At 34.3% G+C, this 18,799-nt stretch overlaps 1 protein-coding gene across 7 annotated transcripts in view; it reads right to left on the reverse strand.

Moving 5' to 3' along the window:
• Positions 1 to 18,799, reverse strand: part of SCAF11 (SR-related CTD associated factor 11) — a 71,181-nt gene that overhangs the window by 9,049 nt on the left and 43,333 nt on the right. For all 7 annotated transcript variants that reach the window (XM_033436499.2, XM_033436503.2, XM_033436501.2 and 4 more), the window contains 5 exons: positions 17,214 to 17,314; positions 15,224 to 15,285; positions 1,853 to 1,911; positions 1,491 to 1,600; positions 416 to 517 (listed from right to left, as the gene is read on the reverse strand). In XM_033436499.2, coding sequence (XP_033292390.1) covers positions 416 to 517; positions 1,491 to 1,600; positions 1,853 to 1,911; positions 15,224 to 15,285; positions 17,214 to 17,314 — 434 coding nt within the window. The remainder of the gene's footprint in view (positions 1 to 415; positions 518 to 1,490; positions 1,601 to 1,852; positions 1,912 to 15,223; positions 15,286 to 17,213; positions 17,315 to 18,799) is intronic.

Consider the following 18,799-nt stretch of genomic DNA (forward strand, 5'->3'; position numbering starts at 1 on the left):
AAAGTAGGGACTTGATCAAGTAGTGATTTAGAATAACACTGTGGAGATGGGAAGTGTCATGATAAAATCAGTGCTTCAGCTAATAGCACACAGGGAAGACTGGAATGGAGGAAAAGATAGAAGAAGGATGGAAGATCTGAATGCTATTACTAATAATGAATCTTATCATTTGGGTGCTCTCCCTGTTAAAGTAATCAAATATCTACATTTATTAAACAAATAAATAAAATATTCTTTACTTTTCAAGGGGTTCTTTAAATAGGGGCTTTTCATTAGGCAACTGAAACACCAAAGTTGAATTAAACAAAACTTTCTTAGAAACATACCCATTGAATAAGATACCTCTGTGCCTTATTAATGATATCTTATGCACATGTTAGCATGCAGACACTTTAGTAAACAATTTTTTTTTTACCTTCCAATTCCAGGTAATGTATCAGGAAACCATGACAATTCCAGTTCCTGTCTCTTCTGCCTAATCAACGCACTGATTTCATTGACTTCTATAAATTCTGTACTAAAAGATAAATTTTAGACCCTCATCAGAATTCCAAATATTTAAGTTCAGAATAACAACTGAGTTATACCATAAATAGCAGAAGTTTTTATACCTAGCATTATAAATCACATTTTTTAAAAAAAGAACATTTTTCTATTTAAAAACTTTCAAAATGAACTCATTCCTAAATTTTTTATATTATAAATCTAAATTGTACTAATCTGATTCATAAAAATAACACTTGAATTTCTATCTTGACAGAATTTTTAAAAAGTCAATTCAGACGAATAGCCTTATTATTGAGAGAAAAAAGCAACACTACTTCTATCCCATGAACCAAAGTTGCAGCAAGCAGTTCCAGCCAGAATTCTAGGTGCAATAGTTGCCACCTGAAGCTAAGTGTAAGACGAAAGAAGAAAGTAAAGGAAGGCATGGTTATTTTTGTAACCAAAAATGGGTACAGTTCGGTTTTTCAAAAGGCTACTCGGATGTAATTGTTTTCTTTGGGTAACTTGCCAACCTCTAAAATTAAATCACAATCTTAATCTGTCTCGTTCATTCAACCAACTCCATGGGATTTTAAAACTCCAACTTAATCTTCAAATTCCACAAATATCTACTCACGATCTATAATGCCAGTTACTAAAGGATTCAAAGATGACTGAGTCTACTCTGAAAGTGTTCTGCTTTATTAGGTACTTCCCTCATCATTTAACAACTAGCCTACTTCTCTGTCACATAAAAACCTTGTGTAGAACAACTAAATTTATTATTAAGGAAAAGGAAGACCACTAGCATAGGCAGTCACTGCATAACAGAGGGTCACAAAGTAACAGGTTTCCCTTTGTTTATTTGCCAAAAGAAACAAAAACATAAAACAAGGTGCTTTCATAATGTTTGTTGAGCCAAGTTTAAATTTCTACCAAAAGTTAACTTTAATAACTAAAATATCAAATATAAAAAGCATAAATTAAAAGCAGAAAATACTAACCAGTAAGCTGTACTGGTAAAAGCAGATTCCCCAGTGTGACTACTAGAAGAGAAGATATTGGAGAAAAAATTTCTGAAGCACTGATTTGTACACGGATTTGATCTTTGAGGCTAGAAAAGTAAAGAGAGGTTGGTGTTACAGCAAACAAAATCTTTCCATAATAGGTAGGTAATATTGGGTTAGCCAAAAAGTTCATTTAGGTTTTTCTGTTAAATCGTACTGAAAAACCCGAACGAACTTTTTGGCCCACCCAATAGTTATATTTAAATATTTTGATATACATGAGGCACTAGAGTTATGTACCAAAACAATAATAAACTGTTATTAATCTAAGAAAAATATTTTTCTTTATTTCAACAAACCTTATTTGTCTTTATTATTGCATTTTCTTTTCCTCCCATTTCACTGTGTTTAGAGTTTCCTGTACAAAGACACAAAAAGATCTTGCCTTAATTTTTATTTTAAAAGGTTTTAAACGAGTATTGATACTGGCATATTGACAAGAGAAGGTTAAAATGTGTAGACAAGTTGTATTTAAAATAATAGTACTTGCATTTATAAAATTTTTTTTAATGCTAATTTTATCTTGTTAAGCCACAGACAAAAGGAAAATATAAGAGGGCGCAATACAGAGAACTAGTGAAGCATGTAAAATTGCTATGCTCGGAGCATTAAGTATTAAAATTCTAGTCAATATTTTCTGGCACCATGTGCAAACTTAAACCGTCCTATAATGAAAAGCATATAAAAGAAGTCAAATTATTTAATATCAATAATGCACTTAATATATCCTTTCAAGTTATGACCTAAACAACAGGTACTGTTAACTCACCTCAAGTAGAAGCTGACCAGGGGAACTGGGGCCATCAGCCCTTGTCAACCATAAATTACCATTTGGCCACAGTCACCAATTTCAATTAAGTACCCTCCCCCTTCCTCCTCAAATTTTATAGAATTAGGAAAAGTAGAAGTGTTGATTAAAACAGCTTTCTGCTATGGCAACGTTTTTGGTTGTATTGCTTACGACTTATTTTTTGGTTTTACCTGTCCCATCTGAAAATTTATTTCTATGGATACATACTTCCAGGTTAAGGAAGATAAAGGAGGAATAGTTTCTGCTAACCACAAAAATTGTGTTAACATCTTTATAGATTACTGCTCTTGGTTTTCTTTATCATCAAACCTATGTTATTAGTCATCTCTACCTATCAATACACTTGTCTGCAATAAACTGCTGCTGGTACTGCCACTGCTCTCTCCTCAGAACTCTGGGAAAAGTTTACAGTACAATCAACAACTGGTCTTTCAATCTCCAGCCAAACTTGTCTCACAAAGGCCCTACTAACTTTGTTCAAAGTAAATCAACCTGACTGACTGGGAGGCCTGTTTCCTGCCACTGCAAGATTGTAAGTATTTTGGGTTTCTTCTGTCAGTCCAGTTGGTAACAGTCTACTCTCTACTTAATAACATACTAATTTCCTTTTAAGTTACTACATAACAGCTGTATGGTTTCATGCCATTATCCATCCTTCACACATGTCCCACCCAGAACTGCTGTAACAAATGAAATTTCATGCTGGGGAGAGGGGTGCTGGATGAGTTCCAGGAACTTATTTTCCTACCCTTTGATGTATATTTAAAAGATGATACTGACTTTTTCAAGTGGTTAAAGAAGCCAGGAATAAAAATGTGTGATAGGTACCCAGCCACATTCTTAGAAATAACAATTTCCTTCAACTAGACTGAGAATTGCTGTGTTGTAGCTACACAGTATTTTTTACGCCCAAAGGGTGCTAAGTTGTTCTCATTCAGGTTTCATTCACTCAATACTGAATAAGTACGTACTGCTGACACAGCATTCCTTCACTTGGAAGCCTATGTCAAGAAGCCACCACAGATGAAATGCTCTCTGTGGGAAGAACTGTTAGTTTTCTGGCCAATGCTAAGTATGAAAATCTCGTCCAAAAGCTATTTCACATATTTCTGGGTAATTCTCAGGTGATTATGAGCAGCTCCAATGGTGGATTTATCTAAACTGTGGTTTCCTAGAGACCATTTCACAAGTTCATTCTACTAATCTATCCTTTGGACAGCAGTGATACATCTTTTCATTTAATTTTTATCAAAGTAATGCATGTACATACTTCAAGAAGTCAAACAGCATTTCTAGACTTATTAAAAAAAAAAAAAACTACAGCAATCCCCACTCCTGATTTCAGCTCCACCAAAGCACTCATCAAATCCTTTAGCTGTCTCCTCTCATATTTCACCTCTTTATTTCTAAATAACATGCTTACTCTACCTTGATTTTTTTGGTTTCAGATATTTTCCAATTTTTTTTTCTATAGAAGATAAAGACTTCTGCTCCTCTACCCTAATGTTCTTTTGATATATCAACATTGGACATAAGCAATATTACATAATTATAACTATACAGACATTCTCGGCTGAACCATGTACTGAATTATGATTACTTTTCTTGCACAACTTCTTGCTTCTCCTAGGGATAATGACTGCTTTGTTTTCTTTTTTCTTTAATTATATTATCTATCATTAACTTAGCTAACTCTACAACAAAAGTATAAATCTCCTCTTAATACACTCAAATACATCAATTCATCCATCAAGTTTGCTCCCCACTCTCTTGGAAATACTCTTCTTTTGTCTTGCTCCAATCTGAACTGACAACTCTCTAAACACTGCTGTTCAACCGTCATTCTGAGACTATCCTCCATCATTGTCACGATCCCCTTTCTTCCTGGGTCAAAACTCATTTTATTATTTTTCTCCTTTCTCTGTTTCTTTTAGGAACTCATTTTCTGAATCTCACATTGTTCCTTTGTTTACTTTCTCATTAAGTGACACATACATATCCTCCAGTATAATTATAAGAGAGGATGTGTGAGAATGAATTTTTGAGCTCTTATGTATTTGAGAATGTCTTTATTTTGCCCTAACACTTGACTGATGGTTTGGTAGTGTACAGAATTTTCTAGGTTAGTAATTGTTTTCCCCAGAATTTTCAAGGCAGTGCTCCACTGCTCCATCTGTTGTTGCTGACAACATTCTTTTACACATGGTCTATTTTCTCTCTCTAGAAGCTCTTCAAATATTGTTATATGCAGAGTTCTAGGATTTTATAAAGCACTTAGTATAGTTCTTTCCTCATTTACTAGGTATTAGATTAATTATCTGGATACTCATACTCTACTATTCTGGGAAATTTTCTTTTGTTGTATTTTTCTTGATAAATTTCTCCCTTTTATTTTTTCTTTCTGGAATTTTAGTACTCAGTACTGGAACCTCATGAACTAATACCCTATCACCTCTTTGACTTCTGTCCCACTTTCTGAGGTTTCTAAGCTCATCTTCCACTTCCGTTCAATATTTTAAACTTCTACTATAATATTCTAAATTTCCAAAAGTTTTCTTTTTTTAGTCTTTTCTTGTCTCACTGATGAAATATCCCTTATCTTATCTCTGAGGATATTAATTTTCAAGTAGTTCCCTGTTTCCCAGCACTGGGTTTCTATCAGGTTCCTTTCCTTTGTCTCTTTATTGATCTCTATTATATTGGAGGTTCCCTCAAATCTCTGGTGATCCTTGATTGTTTGCGGGACACTAAAATACTGATTGAAGATGATGTGGATGGGTGGTCAGTGCCTTTCAATGGCTTTCACTGTAAGGTGATCAAGCACAGATCTGGCTGCTTCATTCAGACACACCCAAATGGCAGTATCTCCAAGTCCTTTAGGCAAGACAGTATCCTGGAAGATACCTTCTATCTCCCACTTTGGGAACAAGCAAGATTGCAAGTGCTTTGGGAAATGATCATGGGTAGAGAACTAGAGGCCTCAACATCTGACTTAATTTCCTTTTCTTTACTGTTGTTTCCTCTACTCCCATGTGTGCTACAGTTTAATCTAGTTCAACCACTCATTCTAGAGAGTAAGCCTCCAGTCTTTACCTGCATAGACTCCTTCCCCTACACTGGCCAGTAATCTGCAGGATATACTTCTCCTTTAAAAAAATTTAACCAATTCTGTTTTTCAGCACAACTGCATATACCTGCTTTCAGAGATAATAGAGGCCCCCAGACCCAAGACTAAGGTTCTATGGTACATGAACTGATTTGATTCTTAACCCCACTCTCTCCATGAAAGGTTTGGGCTTCAGCTTTCTGCTAAGACAGTTTACCATTCACCTCAAACAACCATTTTCAAGCTTCTACTTTATGGACATTTCTTATCTGCTGTCCCTCCTCTCTAGTTCTCTTATCTTTCTGGCTTTAAATTTTTATTTTCTTTTCATTCCTTTATGGTCATTTCCATAGGGTTCTAGGAGGGATAAGAGAATTAAACAGGTGCTCAATCTGTTATGCTTACCCGGAAGCTTATCTCATTCTTTTGAATTCAGTATATCCCAAAAGATGTTTCATGACAACATCTTTTTCTACAATACGAACCAGTATAACAAAGGCTCTGAGCTTAGAGCCTAGTACTTGGCAGGCACCCAATTAAAAACTTCGAAAAACTTGAAAAAAATTAAAGACACTAAACCGCATTGCTTCTGAAATCTAGCCAAGCAATCATAAAAAGACAGATAATATTTTCTCAAGAAGTTCTTTCATAAAAATAAATTTAAATTATCCTTTGGGCACCATGGTTCCTGCTCAGTCTAACTAGGTAAATACATAAAAATGTTCTTAATTTGCACAACTTCCCACTAACTCTACCTTCACCTTAACTTTCATCTTAGTTCCTTGCTCAGTCATCAAATGCCTACATTTAAGAGTCCAAGGTTGCTTCTCTTTTGCATGATAGGTTCATTATTGCCTCTAAACTTTGAGACAATTACAAGTAACTTTACAGATTCTCTTGGTCTTCTAATGAGGCAGTTTGTTAATAAATGATATCTAAGAAATCTCAATGTGAAAATTAAAGGTTAAAACCCTTAAAGGTTCTATTCCTATAGTTATGACTTATAAACTTGAGCCTGAAAAAAAACAAAAACAAAACCTGTTCTCTATTACATTTCTGAAAGGAAACACAAAATAAAGTTAATTACAAAGTTAATTGGTCTGCTAAGTAGGGAGCAGTCTGCTATTTATATCGAGCCATTAGAAAAAGACGATAATTTGAGTTACAAAGCTTGTGGACAACCACAAAGTGAGAGGCTTAAGATGAGTAATATTAATAATATCATACTTTAGCATTATTCTGCAGTGGTAAGAGGCATTAGACATAGAGTCAGAAGACTGGATCAAATTCTGTCTGCTCCAACTGTGTGATCTTGGCCAAGATATTCAGCCTTTTAAAATTGTTTTAAAATTTATAATTATGAACAATTTTGAACATTCCATAAAGTACAAAAAATGACACCTACAGGGCAGATTTAACTGTTAACATTTAGTTATTTTACTTTTATATTAATCTTTGTTTCAGTCTCTTTGCCTTCAAGAGAAAACTACTTTCCTAAAATTGTCTTTTATTTTCACGCATCTTTTTATTACTGAAGCTTTCTGAAGTTTGTTTGCTGTCTGTTACAGGCATAGATCAGTTACCTTTTATCATCAGGTAGCTACAGCCAAGGACAATCAAATACTAAGTACTTAATTACCATTACCACTTTGTATGATACCCTGGAAAATGCCATACAGAAAACACAACTATTCACAACTTAAAATCTTACTAGAAAAAAAAGCCACAAAACAAGCTAATATACTTTATTTCATTGAAGTTAACTGTAAGAACTTGAATTATTTTATGCACCACTATCAGGGGAAAACGGCCAATTAAATTCTCATAGTACATTTTTTTTAATTACAGAAAATTTCAAACAAACACAAAATAGAGCAAATAGCATAATGAAACTCCATTATACCCATTATCCCTGCCTCCACAATTATTAATTCACATCCACTGTTAATTTATCTACTACCTTCTCAAGTCATTTTGAAACAAATTCTAGACATCATATCATTTTAATGCACAACTATTTCAGTAAATAACTCTAAAATATAAGTGTTCTTTGGGGAAAAAAATAACATTAATACCATTATTACAAGTAAACAAAAAACCTCCAATAACTCCTTAATACCAAACACCTGAAGTTCAATTTTCACCAACTGTCCTTAAAGTTTTATATATATATATTTTACTTTCTTTTTACAACATGTCACAATAAGGATCCAAATAATCCAACTGTGACTAGTTGAATCTTTCTTTTGTCTCTTTTAATCTACAGGTTCCCTCTCCCACTTTTAAACTCCTTGGAACTTTTTGACAGAAGAAACCAGGTCATTTGTCTATGGTCTACATTTTGTTGATTGCATCTCCTTGTCACTTAACACGCATCTCTGTCTCTTGTATGTCTTATAAATTAGTAGTTAGATTTCTTAATCAGAAATGAGAGGCCCTCGTACCGCAAAATAAATAAATAAATAAATAAATAAAATAAATAAACTTTCCTTTACTACCTGTTCAATTACCTTGATGTATAGTTTATATACAAAAGGCAAGGTAGATGCTTATATCTTTCCTTTCATATATTGGTTTTAAAAATGAGTTAACTTCCTAGCATCCTCTAAAATAGACCAATTTGTGTTTGTTTACTTACAAGGTAGCATGATGAACTCATGAACTTAAACATATCTGACAGGTTTCAATAACTGTCCTTGACAGTTACTGAAGTTATTATCCTCTTCATGCTCAGATTGTTCCATTTTTGCCTAAAGGGAGCCCAATCTAGTTGATTCTTGAGACTTGTTACAATCCTAGCACTGCTTTGAAAGTTTCCTTGCCTTCTGTTAAGAAAAAAATATTCTAGGCACATCTTATTTATTTACTATCTCAAACCTGTAAACAGTCATTTATTTCAAGGAGGCCTGGTTCTTTTATTAGGAAATGTTATTTGGAGAACACAATCTCTGCATCAGAGTTGGGTCACAGTGATTTCTCATCACTTAGAAATTTTATTTCAGAATTACTGAAAGAGCTGTTTTTGACCACCAAGCTGTTTTGGCCATCAGGTTTGTAATGAATTTTTTACAGCAGCCCTAGGAAACTAATATAGACCTAGGTACAGTTTTTAATTGACTAAGAAAAGTGAATATACAGGCATAATAAATTGGTTAAGGCATTCATAAAACTTCTTTACATGCAAAATCCAACTTTTTCGAATTACTTTTCAACCCAAGTTTGTTGATGACCATTTTTCACATGATATCATCCTCTATGCTATCAAGAACAGTGGTGATTTGTGGAGAATACAGTCAATAAATTATGTAATATCTTTGTATGGTGACAGATGGTAAATGGATTTATCATAGTGATCATTTTGAAATGTACAGAAATATCAAATCATTATGTGTGTACCAGGAACTAACACAGTGTTGTAGGTCAATTATACTTCAAAAACAAACAATCAAACAAACTCATAGAAAAAGAGCTCAGACTTGTGGTTACCAGAGATGAAGGTTGAGAGGAGGGGGAATTGATGAAGGTAGTCAAAAGGTGCAGACTTCCAGTTATAGGATAAATAAGTACTAGGGATGTAACATACAACATGATAAATATAATTAACACCATTGTATGTTATACGTCAAAGTTGTTAGAGAGTAAATCCTGAGAGTTCTCATTACAAGGAAACATTTTTTTCTATTTCTTTAATGTATCTATATGAGATGATGTTCACTAAACTTACTGTGATAATCATTTCATGATGTATGTAACTCAAAACATTATGCTGTATACCTTAAACTTACACAGTGCTGTATATATCAATTATTATCTCAATAAAGCTGGAAGAAAAATAAAGAACAGTGGTGATTCTTCAGGAAATCCATACAAGAACTAAATCATTGGTGCTGGCCTCTTATACTGGCCTTTGCAGTTAAGTATGTACTTAATAGAATTAGCCAACTTATGACTTTCTCGGGAATGCTGCGCATGTGTCTGATGAATTTCCCCCAATTCTCTCTCAGTTAGAGGTCTAGGGGTTAAGAAAATTCCAGGATTATCTATGGATCTTCTCCCAAGTTTCTGCTATCTATTCTCCAGATTTAATGACAGCACTTTGTATGTTCATACAATCACAGGCAGTGACAACTATGCAGCTGCTTGGTCAACAGTGATCATACGAGACAAATGATAAGATAGAATCCTACTTCAGAGATGTTACAATGGGGGAAAAAAGGGTTCTCAGAATTGATCAAGTAAGGCGTATACTAAATGAGTCATAAAGACAAAAAAGAAACACAACCTGAGAAAAAAGAGACAGCTCTAGAATTTTTCAAACAGATATTTAGCTTCCTATCTTTTTGGAGTAACTTTTACCAAGTTTTCCTAAAACGGTTTCACCACATTGTAATCCAGTGAAAAAAAACCTTTAATGGTATCTTTTTGCATAACATTACTCCTTGTAAGATAATATGCAGAAATTTTAGCTTTATTGCTCAACTCTCTATGACAGCCTCAACCTTCCTTTCCAGTCTTATTTCTGATCATGGTCTTTATTAACATTTTTGCCCAAACTCAAGAGTGGGGAAAGAAATGATAACTGCAAGAAACCATCAATATGACTTAAGCGCCAAACACTAATTCACATATCAACATGAACCAATTACCATTAAAACTATCTAAAGATGAAAAAATCTTTTGCATATGACATGCAAACATCCATATTTTTTCAGAGCATCTCTACTTGGTTGTAGAGTAAGCATCTTACATGTCCAAAAGAGAAATCTTTATTATACCATCCCAAACATTCTATTGGCCTTCCCCATCTCAGTAACTGGCAACTCCATTTTAACAGTTGTTCAGGCCAGGACTTTAGTCTCACCCTTGAATTCTTCACCTCACATCAATCCATCAGCAAATCCTTTTAATTCCACCTCTGAAATACAACATTTACAGAATTGAGCCACTTCTCACCACTTCCACTAATATCTTCCTGGCCCAACCCACCATAATCTGTGGCCTGGAATACAGCCACCAAACTAGTCTCTCAGGCCTCCTATGAGGACCTTGCCCTCCTATGAACTATTCTCTCCTTCACAGCCAGAGATCCTTTAATAATATGTCAGTCCATACTATCCCTGAAAATGCTTGCCATTTAGGAGGCGTTAAATGACCTCCCAGCCAATGGCTTAACTCTTCCTCCTCCATCTACGTAATTTAATTGTTCTAGTCATACTGACCTCCATGCTATTCTCTGAACATACCATGATTGCTCCTGTCTCAAGGCTTTTGCACTTGCTCTTCCCTCTCCTGCAACACTCTAGATACATTTATGGCTTGAACCCTTACTTATTCTAGATTGCTGTTCAAATATAATCTAATCCAAGAGGCTTTCCCTGATGCCTTATATAATCACCTCCAGAATGTCATCATCCTTTGTCCCTTTACCCTACTTTATTCTTCTTTGAAGCACGTATAACACCTGTCATATTATACATTTATCTCTTTATTGTCCACAAAAGATACTCTGTTAGCAAACACTTTGTCTCTTTTGTGCATTACTACAACCCTAAGAGTCCAGAGCTGCTTCAGAGTCCGTTGAATGAATGAGTTCATCTCAATTCCCTTTTGCTCTCCTAGTACGAACTTCTCATACTGAGTATGTGGTGAGTATGGATTTAGAATTTACACCTGAATAATCTTCATTAAACATGATAACTAAATGTAAGCTATTTCATCAGGTACATAATCTATCTCAATGCTAGAAGAAAAACTGTCTAAGTAAGATGTATTAAACGCCACAAGTAAAAAGCAACATCACAGAAAAAAATCTAAATGGGTAATCAGTAAGTACCCAATACCCTTCAACTCAATCCAGACTTGTTCAGTTAAGACATCTGCTAATAATTACATGATAGGTATTAGTACTCTTGTTCTACCCACTCATAAAGTATAAAGAATATTCTGCCTATCCTAAACCAAACAAATGACATCAGGCACCTTAACATAAGTAGACATGGCATTAAGTTACAGGCCTTGGATAATGTTAACCTTCTGGCAGGAAATACGTTTTTTAAGAACTATAATTAAAAATTACCTATTCAAAATTTTAAAACTCCCAACAAACAAAAGTCCAGGACCAGACGGCTTCTCAGGTGAATTCTACCAAACACTGAGTTAATATCTACCCCTCTCAAACTATTCCAAAAAACTGCAGAGGAAGTAACGTTTCCAAGGCCAGCAACCCTAATACCAAACCAGACAAAGATATCACAAAAAAATAAAATTAAAGGCCAATATCACTGGTGAACATACACCCAAAAATACTCAACAAAATAATGGCAAACCAAATTCAACAGTACAGTAAAACGATCATATATGCCATGATCAAGTGGGATTTATCTCAGGGATGAAAGAATGGTTCCATATCCACAAAGCAATCAATGTGATACTCATTAACAAACTGAAGAGTAAAAACCATACAATAATCTCAATAGCTGCAGAAAAGCTTTTAAAAAAAATTCAACACCCTTTATGATAAAAACTCAATAAAGTGGGTACAGAGGGACCACACCTCAACATAATAAAGGCCATATATGACAAACCCACAGCGAACATCACACTCAACGGTGAAATGCTGAAAGCATTTTCCTCTAAGATCAGGCACAAGACAAAGATGCCCACTCTCGCTACTATTATTCAACATAATTTTGGAAGTCCTAGCCACAGCAATCAGACAAGAAAAAGAAACAAACAGCATCCAAATTGGAAAGAAAGAAGGAAAACTGTCACTGTTTGCAGATGACATATTATACATAGAAAATCTTAAAGGGGCCACCAAAAATCTACTGGAACTCATCAATGAATTTGGTAAAGTTGCAGGATATAAAATTAACATGCAGAAATCTGTTGCACTTCTCTACCCTAACAACAAACTATCAGAAAGACAAATTAAGAAAACAATCCCATTCAAAATTCCATCAAAAAGAATAAAATACCTAGGAATAAATCTAACTAAGGAGGTAAAAGATCTGTACTTGGAAACCTATAAGACGCTGATGAAAGAAACTGAAGACAACACAAACAGATGGAAAAATATATCATGTTCATGGACTGGAAGAATTAATATTGTTAAAATGACCACACTACTACCCAAGGCAATCTACAGATTCAATGCAATCTCTATCAAAATACCAATGGCATTTTTCACAGAACCAGAACAAATAATTCCAAAATTTGTATGGAAACACAGAAGACACTGAATAGCCAAAACAATCTTGAGAAAGAAGATTAAAGCTAGAGGTATCATATGATCCACCAATTCCATCCCTCGGTATTTATCTGAAGAAAACAAAAACAGTCATTCAAAAAGATATATGCACCTCCATGTTTACTGTAGCATTATTTAAAATAACCAAGAGGGCTTCCCTGGTGGCGCAGTGGTTGAGAGTCCACCTGCCGATGCGGGGGACCTGGGTTTGTGCCCTGGTCCGGGAAGATCCCACATGCCACGGAGCGGCTAGGCCCGTGAGCTATGGCCGCTGAGCCTGCGCGTCCGGAGCCTCTGCTCCGCAGCGGGAGAGGCCACAATGCTGAGAGGCCCGCGTACCACAAAAAAAATAATAATAAAAAAAATAAAAATAACCAAGATATGGAAGCAACCTAAGTGCCCATCAATAGATGAATGGATAAAGAAGATGTGAGATACACACACACACACATATTCCACACAATGGAATATTACTCAGCCATGAAAAAGAATAAAGCCCTGCCATTTACAACAACATGCAAGGACCTACAGGGAATTATGCTAAGTGAAATAAGTCAGACAGAGAAGGACAAATACTGTATGATGTCACTTATACAAACAAAATCACAGAAAAAAAGATCAGATTTGTGGTTACCAGAGGCAGGTGGTGGGGGAAGGAGGAACTGGATAAAGGAAGTAAAAAGGTACAAACTTCAAGTTATAAGATAAATAAGTACTAGGGATGTAATGTACAACATGATAAATATAATTAACACTGCTGTATGTTATACATGAAAGTCATTAAGAGAGAAAATCCTAAGAGTTTTCATCACAAGGATAAAAATTTTTTTTTCTATTTCTTTAATGTATCTATATGAGATGATGAATGTTCACTAAACTTACCATGGTAATCATTTTATGATGTATGTAAGTCAAATCATTATGCTGTACACTTTAAACTTAGTGTTGTATATGTCATACATAATTTATATATGTAATATACATAAATTATGCACATAATTTATATACATAATTTATATATGTATATATATATTTATATACATAAATTGGAAGGAAAAATTAGCTATTCAACTGGCTTACGATGTCCCCTGAAAACTTGTTTAGTATTTCATATTCTGAATAGTAAAACAAATTCTCAAATCCAAATGAATCAAAGAGTCTTATAAATGGCCTTCACCATACTGAAGCACTATAGATTTAAGATTTGCCTATGTTTTCCTCTCTAAAAATAAGTCCAGGCAGGAGATACATACTTAAAGAAAATTACAGTAGTCTTAAAACTAAGATTATCATAGGGAGAATGGGCCAGATTATCTAGAGAAAATCTATAACATCGTTTACTCTTCCTTAGCAGTAAATTTTACATCAGATCCTAGAATTACCAAACAAAGGCTATTCATTAAAAAGGATGCTATTCTACAGCAATGACACAGAAAAACAAAGAAGTTTTGATACCTAAAGTTCTTTAACAAAAGAAAAATGCTTATCTAACCATAAAGTCCTTTTAGTGAAATTCCACTTTAAGAGTAAATTATCAAAGACAGACATTCATTAATCTGTAAATCTGGGGTTATCTATAATCCTGAGATCATGTTAATTCAAATAAAAAAGCCAATAACAACAACAACCAAACTTGGTAATCAAACGTATAAAAAATGAAGTTGATTATCATTTAGTTTTAAGATGAATTCATTAATTCTTTCTATCTATAAATAGAAATTAATTATAACCTGGCCTGGAAAATAAATGCTCACTTCTCCCTGCTTACAATTAGCCTATAGTAAGTTGTTCTTTGTAACAAGAATAAACCGCTTGAGCTCCAAAGAGGAGTCACAAAGCACTATAGTGCCATTTTTCTCAGGCCCTGCTGCAAAGCTTTCCTGTATTAAAGAACCATACACTAGACAACAAGAGACAGGCATATCTAACTGCTCATTTAGATAAATATGTAAGAAATGCTTTATTTCCAAATAAAGTTTCAAATTAAAAGTGCAGCTCAAAGCCAAACCACAACTTCCTCTGGGAACTATGAATTACCTTCTCACTGTCACAGGCTTCTCTTGTTACTGCTTACAGTTATTGTCCCACAAGGTATTTCATCTCAGTTCCCATAAGGACTTCTGCACTAATGAGTGGAGTAGGACCACAATGTAGGTTGCTAACCAAGGAGTTGGAAAACATCCTTTTCTCCTTTTTCTTCCCAACATACATGTGCGCGTGCACGCGCGCACACACGCACACACACACACACACACACACACACACACACTCATTCACTCTCCCCTTCCCTCCTTATAGCTGAGCATGAAAATAAAAAAGGCAGGAAACAGTATAAATGACTCCATGAAAGCAGTTTATGTAGGACTGAATACAGTGTACAGAGCTCAGCAGAGTTCTGTGCATGACTATTTTCCAAGCCAAAATATTACTTACAAGAACTTTGGCACAAGCATTAAAGTAAGAAACAAAAAAAGGTAGAACACACAAGTAAGAAAGTCACTTACTGTATATCATCTTCAAGTCATAAAGTTTTGCACTTAATAGATCTTCTCTTTTGACTTTTTTTCTGTAAACACCAATAAAGAGATGAAATAAGAGAAAACTGTTACTTTGCTCATTTATTTTCAATCCACTGCCCACCAAATTGAAAGTATTATGCACTGAGTTTTAAATTTTAGCAAAGAAAGCATGATTAGTTGGACTCCCCACTTAGCTGCCACTCCAATGACTGCAATGGAGATTCACTAACAAGAAACAAAACACTCTTGCAATCCCTTTCCCTGGAACTGGGAGAAACTATCAGAAAGAGGAGTTTTACAGCTTTAGAAGGGAGAGGCAACACTGAATGGGATATCTTCTAAGTGCAGGAAATGAGGCATATGCCTCATAAACATAAGATTGAATGAGAGGAATTCTAAAAACATCCAAAAGACTCCCAAAATAATGTACGGTAAAAATCTAATAGCTGACAGATTTTCCACCTTGGAAGAAATCATTAAGGGTATGACTTGGTGATCAAAAGCAAATTATTATTTTGCATTAGTATTTTGCATTACATCCCTATACCATCCCTCTACCACAGTCCTTGAGAAAAAACAGTTAAGCATGTGGACTACCTCAGCTCTGTTAGACCCACTGTATGACCCTATCACAGGTCATACAATGATGAGCACTGCACTCTCAGCACGAGCCAAGAGAACTGGGTAACTCTCAAAAAATGCCTACCTATGACATTGTCACAGCCAAGAATAGGAGATGAATCAATAATGAAGCTAGCAAAAGGTATTTCTTCACTATGCTTGGGAAAAATGTGCTATTTACTATATAACCATAAATGGAAGACTCAAAGCCGACTCAGATATAATTAAAAGAAACTGTAAATAAAATTTGCTCTACTGCAGTTATTAACTGGCTTTATGGGTGGGCTCTTGAACAGAGTGTTCCAGGAATCCCTTAAAATCTAAAAACTTTTATCTCTAAGTATGTTTTCGGATAGTAGTTGTCTATAGTTTTCTTAGGATTACCAAAGAAGTCTGTAACTTCCCAAAAGTCTATAACTTCTAAAGAGCTACAGGGTTCTAAATTAGTTGCATGATTCAATAAATCTCAAGGAATATTGTTAACTGTTTTGGTAACTAATATATTTACTCTCTTAAGATATTAGTATTCTGATGAAATGTACTAATGAATCATAGATTTAATTATGACTTTGACAACTTTTGGACAGCTCTAAATATACTTCAGATCAAAAAGGGCTTCAATTTTAAATGTACTGTAACAAGTTATTTTAAGTATTAATAATAAATGAATCTCCAGTACACTATTAATTCAATTTAATTCAAAAATATGCTAATATCTGTTAAACCTGCGTACTAAGTATTTCTAGGCAATTACGTTTTAACAATAGCAGTTAATGAAACAAATCCAGACGTGTTTAAAAATTTTTTTAAACAATAAACATTTGTTATAGCAGTAGCAAGTGTCTGCTATAACACAGAGAAACAAAATGAGAAAGATAATAAGTAGTTTCAATTACAACTGTCTCATGAAGAATGTTGTACCGTATCTTTGGTTACTTTCTACTTTCTGTCCATAAATACTAGAGCAGTTACTCAAAATGTGGGCTGTGCACCAATGCTTATCCATATTTGTTTCTGATATGTACAAAAATGCGTAAGCATTCAGAAAATTTTACAGAAATTTTACACTGTTGTAACTTTTATTGTACAAAAGTATCGATCTAAAACAAATTAGGAAAAAACTAAAAAAACCTAATTCATCAAAGATAGAGGTCAAATAAATTATATTCTCAGATTTCAGCTGGTCCTTCCTTAACTTATCAAGGGTGTGCTTTAAAAGAAGTAATTAAATACATTTAAACCTCACCTCAAATTAAATACAAAAAACCTCATTTTTTTAAGTACTTTTTTTCTTTTTACTAGCTATCTTCTGATTCTACACAGTTGGATTCCACTTCTGAAGTTCAGCACTAACCTCATACAGCTTTTAGAATTTTCCTGACAGGACAGCTGTTTCTTAAAAGAGCTTTCAATTTTCTTGTCATTTGTTTCTCTCAACTGTCTTTTTATGTGAACCTGTGAGAAAAAGCAAAATCACCTATTTAGACTGATAATCTGGCATCACAAATGATAACCTACACATTTCCCTTGAAAGGACAAAAAATTAAAGAAACAAAATTGTCTGAATGAACGTGCAGCCCAAATACATATGCTTATTAATTCAAGCATGCTAAAATAAACTTAGTATGTGTGCTAAGCTCTGGGGAAACATAACAGTAAGAGAGGGGGCATGTAAATAGATTAAGTGCTCATAACAAATATAAACACAGATCTTTGTATACATGTAGAACTGACTTTGAGGATATCAGAGAAGACTTTAATGAGTAGATGATTTATGAGTCGGTCTTCAAGAATGAGTAGGAATCTGTATAAGGAAAAAATATTCTAAATGGAGGGAACACAGTTATAAGAAACAGTAAGAAGCCAATGCAGATGGGGAAGAAGAAATTAGCAGGATATGAAGCTGATACAATGTATTAGGACCAGACTGTAAAGGGTCCTGAATAAGAAAATAATTCTATAGGAATCAGAAAATAGAGTTTTAAAAGCATGTGAATGAGATGATCAAATCTGTTTTCTTTGGCAGTGATATGGAGAATGAACCAGTTAAGGGAAACTATAAAAGTCAGGAAACTGGAAAAAAGTTCTTATAACAGTGTAGATCTATACTGTATGAGACAATAGTCACTAGCCACATACTATTAAGCATGTGAAATGTGGCTGGTTTAAATTGAGATGTACTTGTAAGTGTAAAATATACACCCGATTTCAATGAAAACAACAACAAAAAATAAAATCCTTCAATAATAATTCTTCTAAAATATTACATGTTGAGATAATACACTAGATATGTTGGATTAAATAAAATATAAAAATTCAATTTAACTGTTTCCTTTTGGTCTTTTAATGCGGCTACTAAAAATTTTATATTATAGAGTGGTTTGTAGTATATTTCTATTGGTAGAACAGGTCTAGATGACAGCATGAGGGCCTACAAAGAGGTAATGAAGTGGGAACAAATTTAAGACATTGTGCAGAAGGAACAGGCAAAAATAAGACAAAGAGGAAAAAATGGAAAACTCCCAGATGTTTTTGATCTGGGTGACTGGGATTATGGTACCATACAACTGGGGTTAGGGGATGGGGCAGGGAATGAGACGAGTTTGGGGTTTGTTAATATTTAGATTCCTTTGGTATTCTAGATGGAGATGTCCAACAAGTGGTTGAAAATATAAGCAATTATATATGACCCATTCGAGTTTAATTGTAAAGGGAAAAGGATAATAAAGATTCAAAAGAAGTAAAAGGGCAAAGGAAGATATTAAGAATATATGGATAATACCACACACAGAATTACCGTATGACCCAGCAATCCCACTACTGGGCATATACCCAGAGAAAACCATAATTCAAAAAGACACATGCACTCCAATGTTCACTGCAGCACTATTTACAATAGGCAGGTCATGGAAGCAACCTAAATGCCCACTGACAGACGAA

Source organism: Orcinus orca, chromosome 11 (genome assembly GCF_937001465.1).
Source record: "Orcinus orca chromosome 11, mOrcOrc1.1, whole genome shotgun sequence".
Taxonomy (NCBI): Eukaryota; Metazoa; Chordata; class Mammalia; order Artiodactyla; family Delphinidae; genus Orcinus; species Orcinus orca.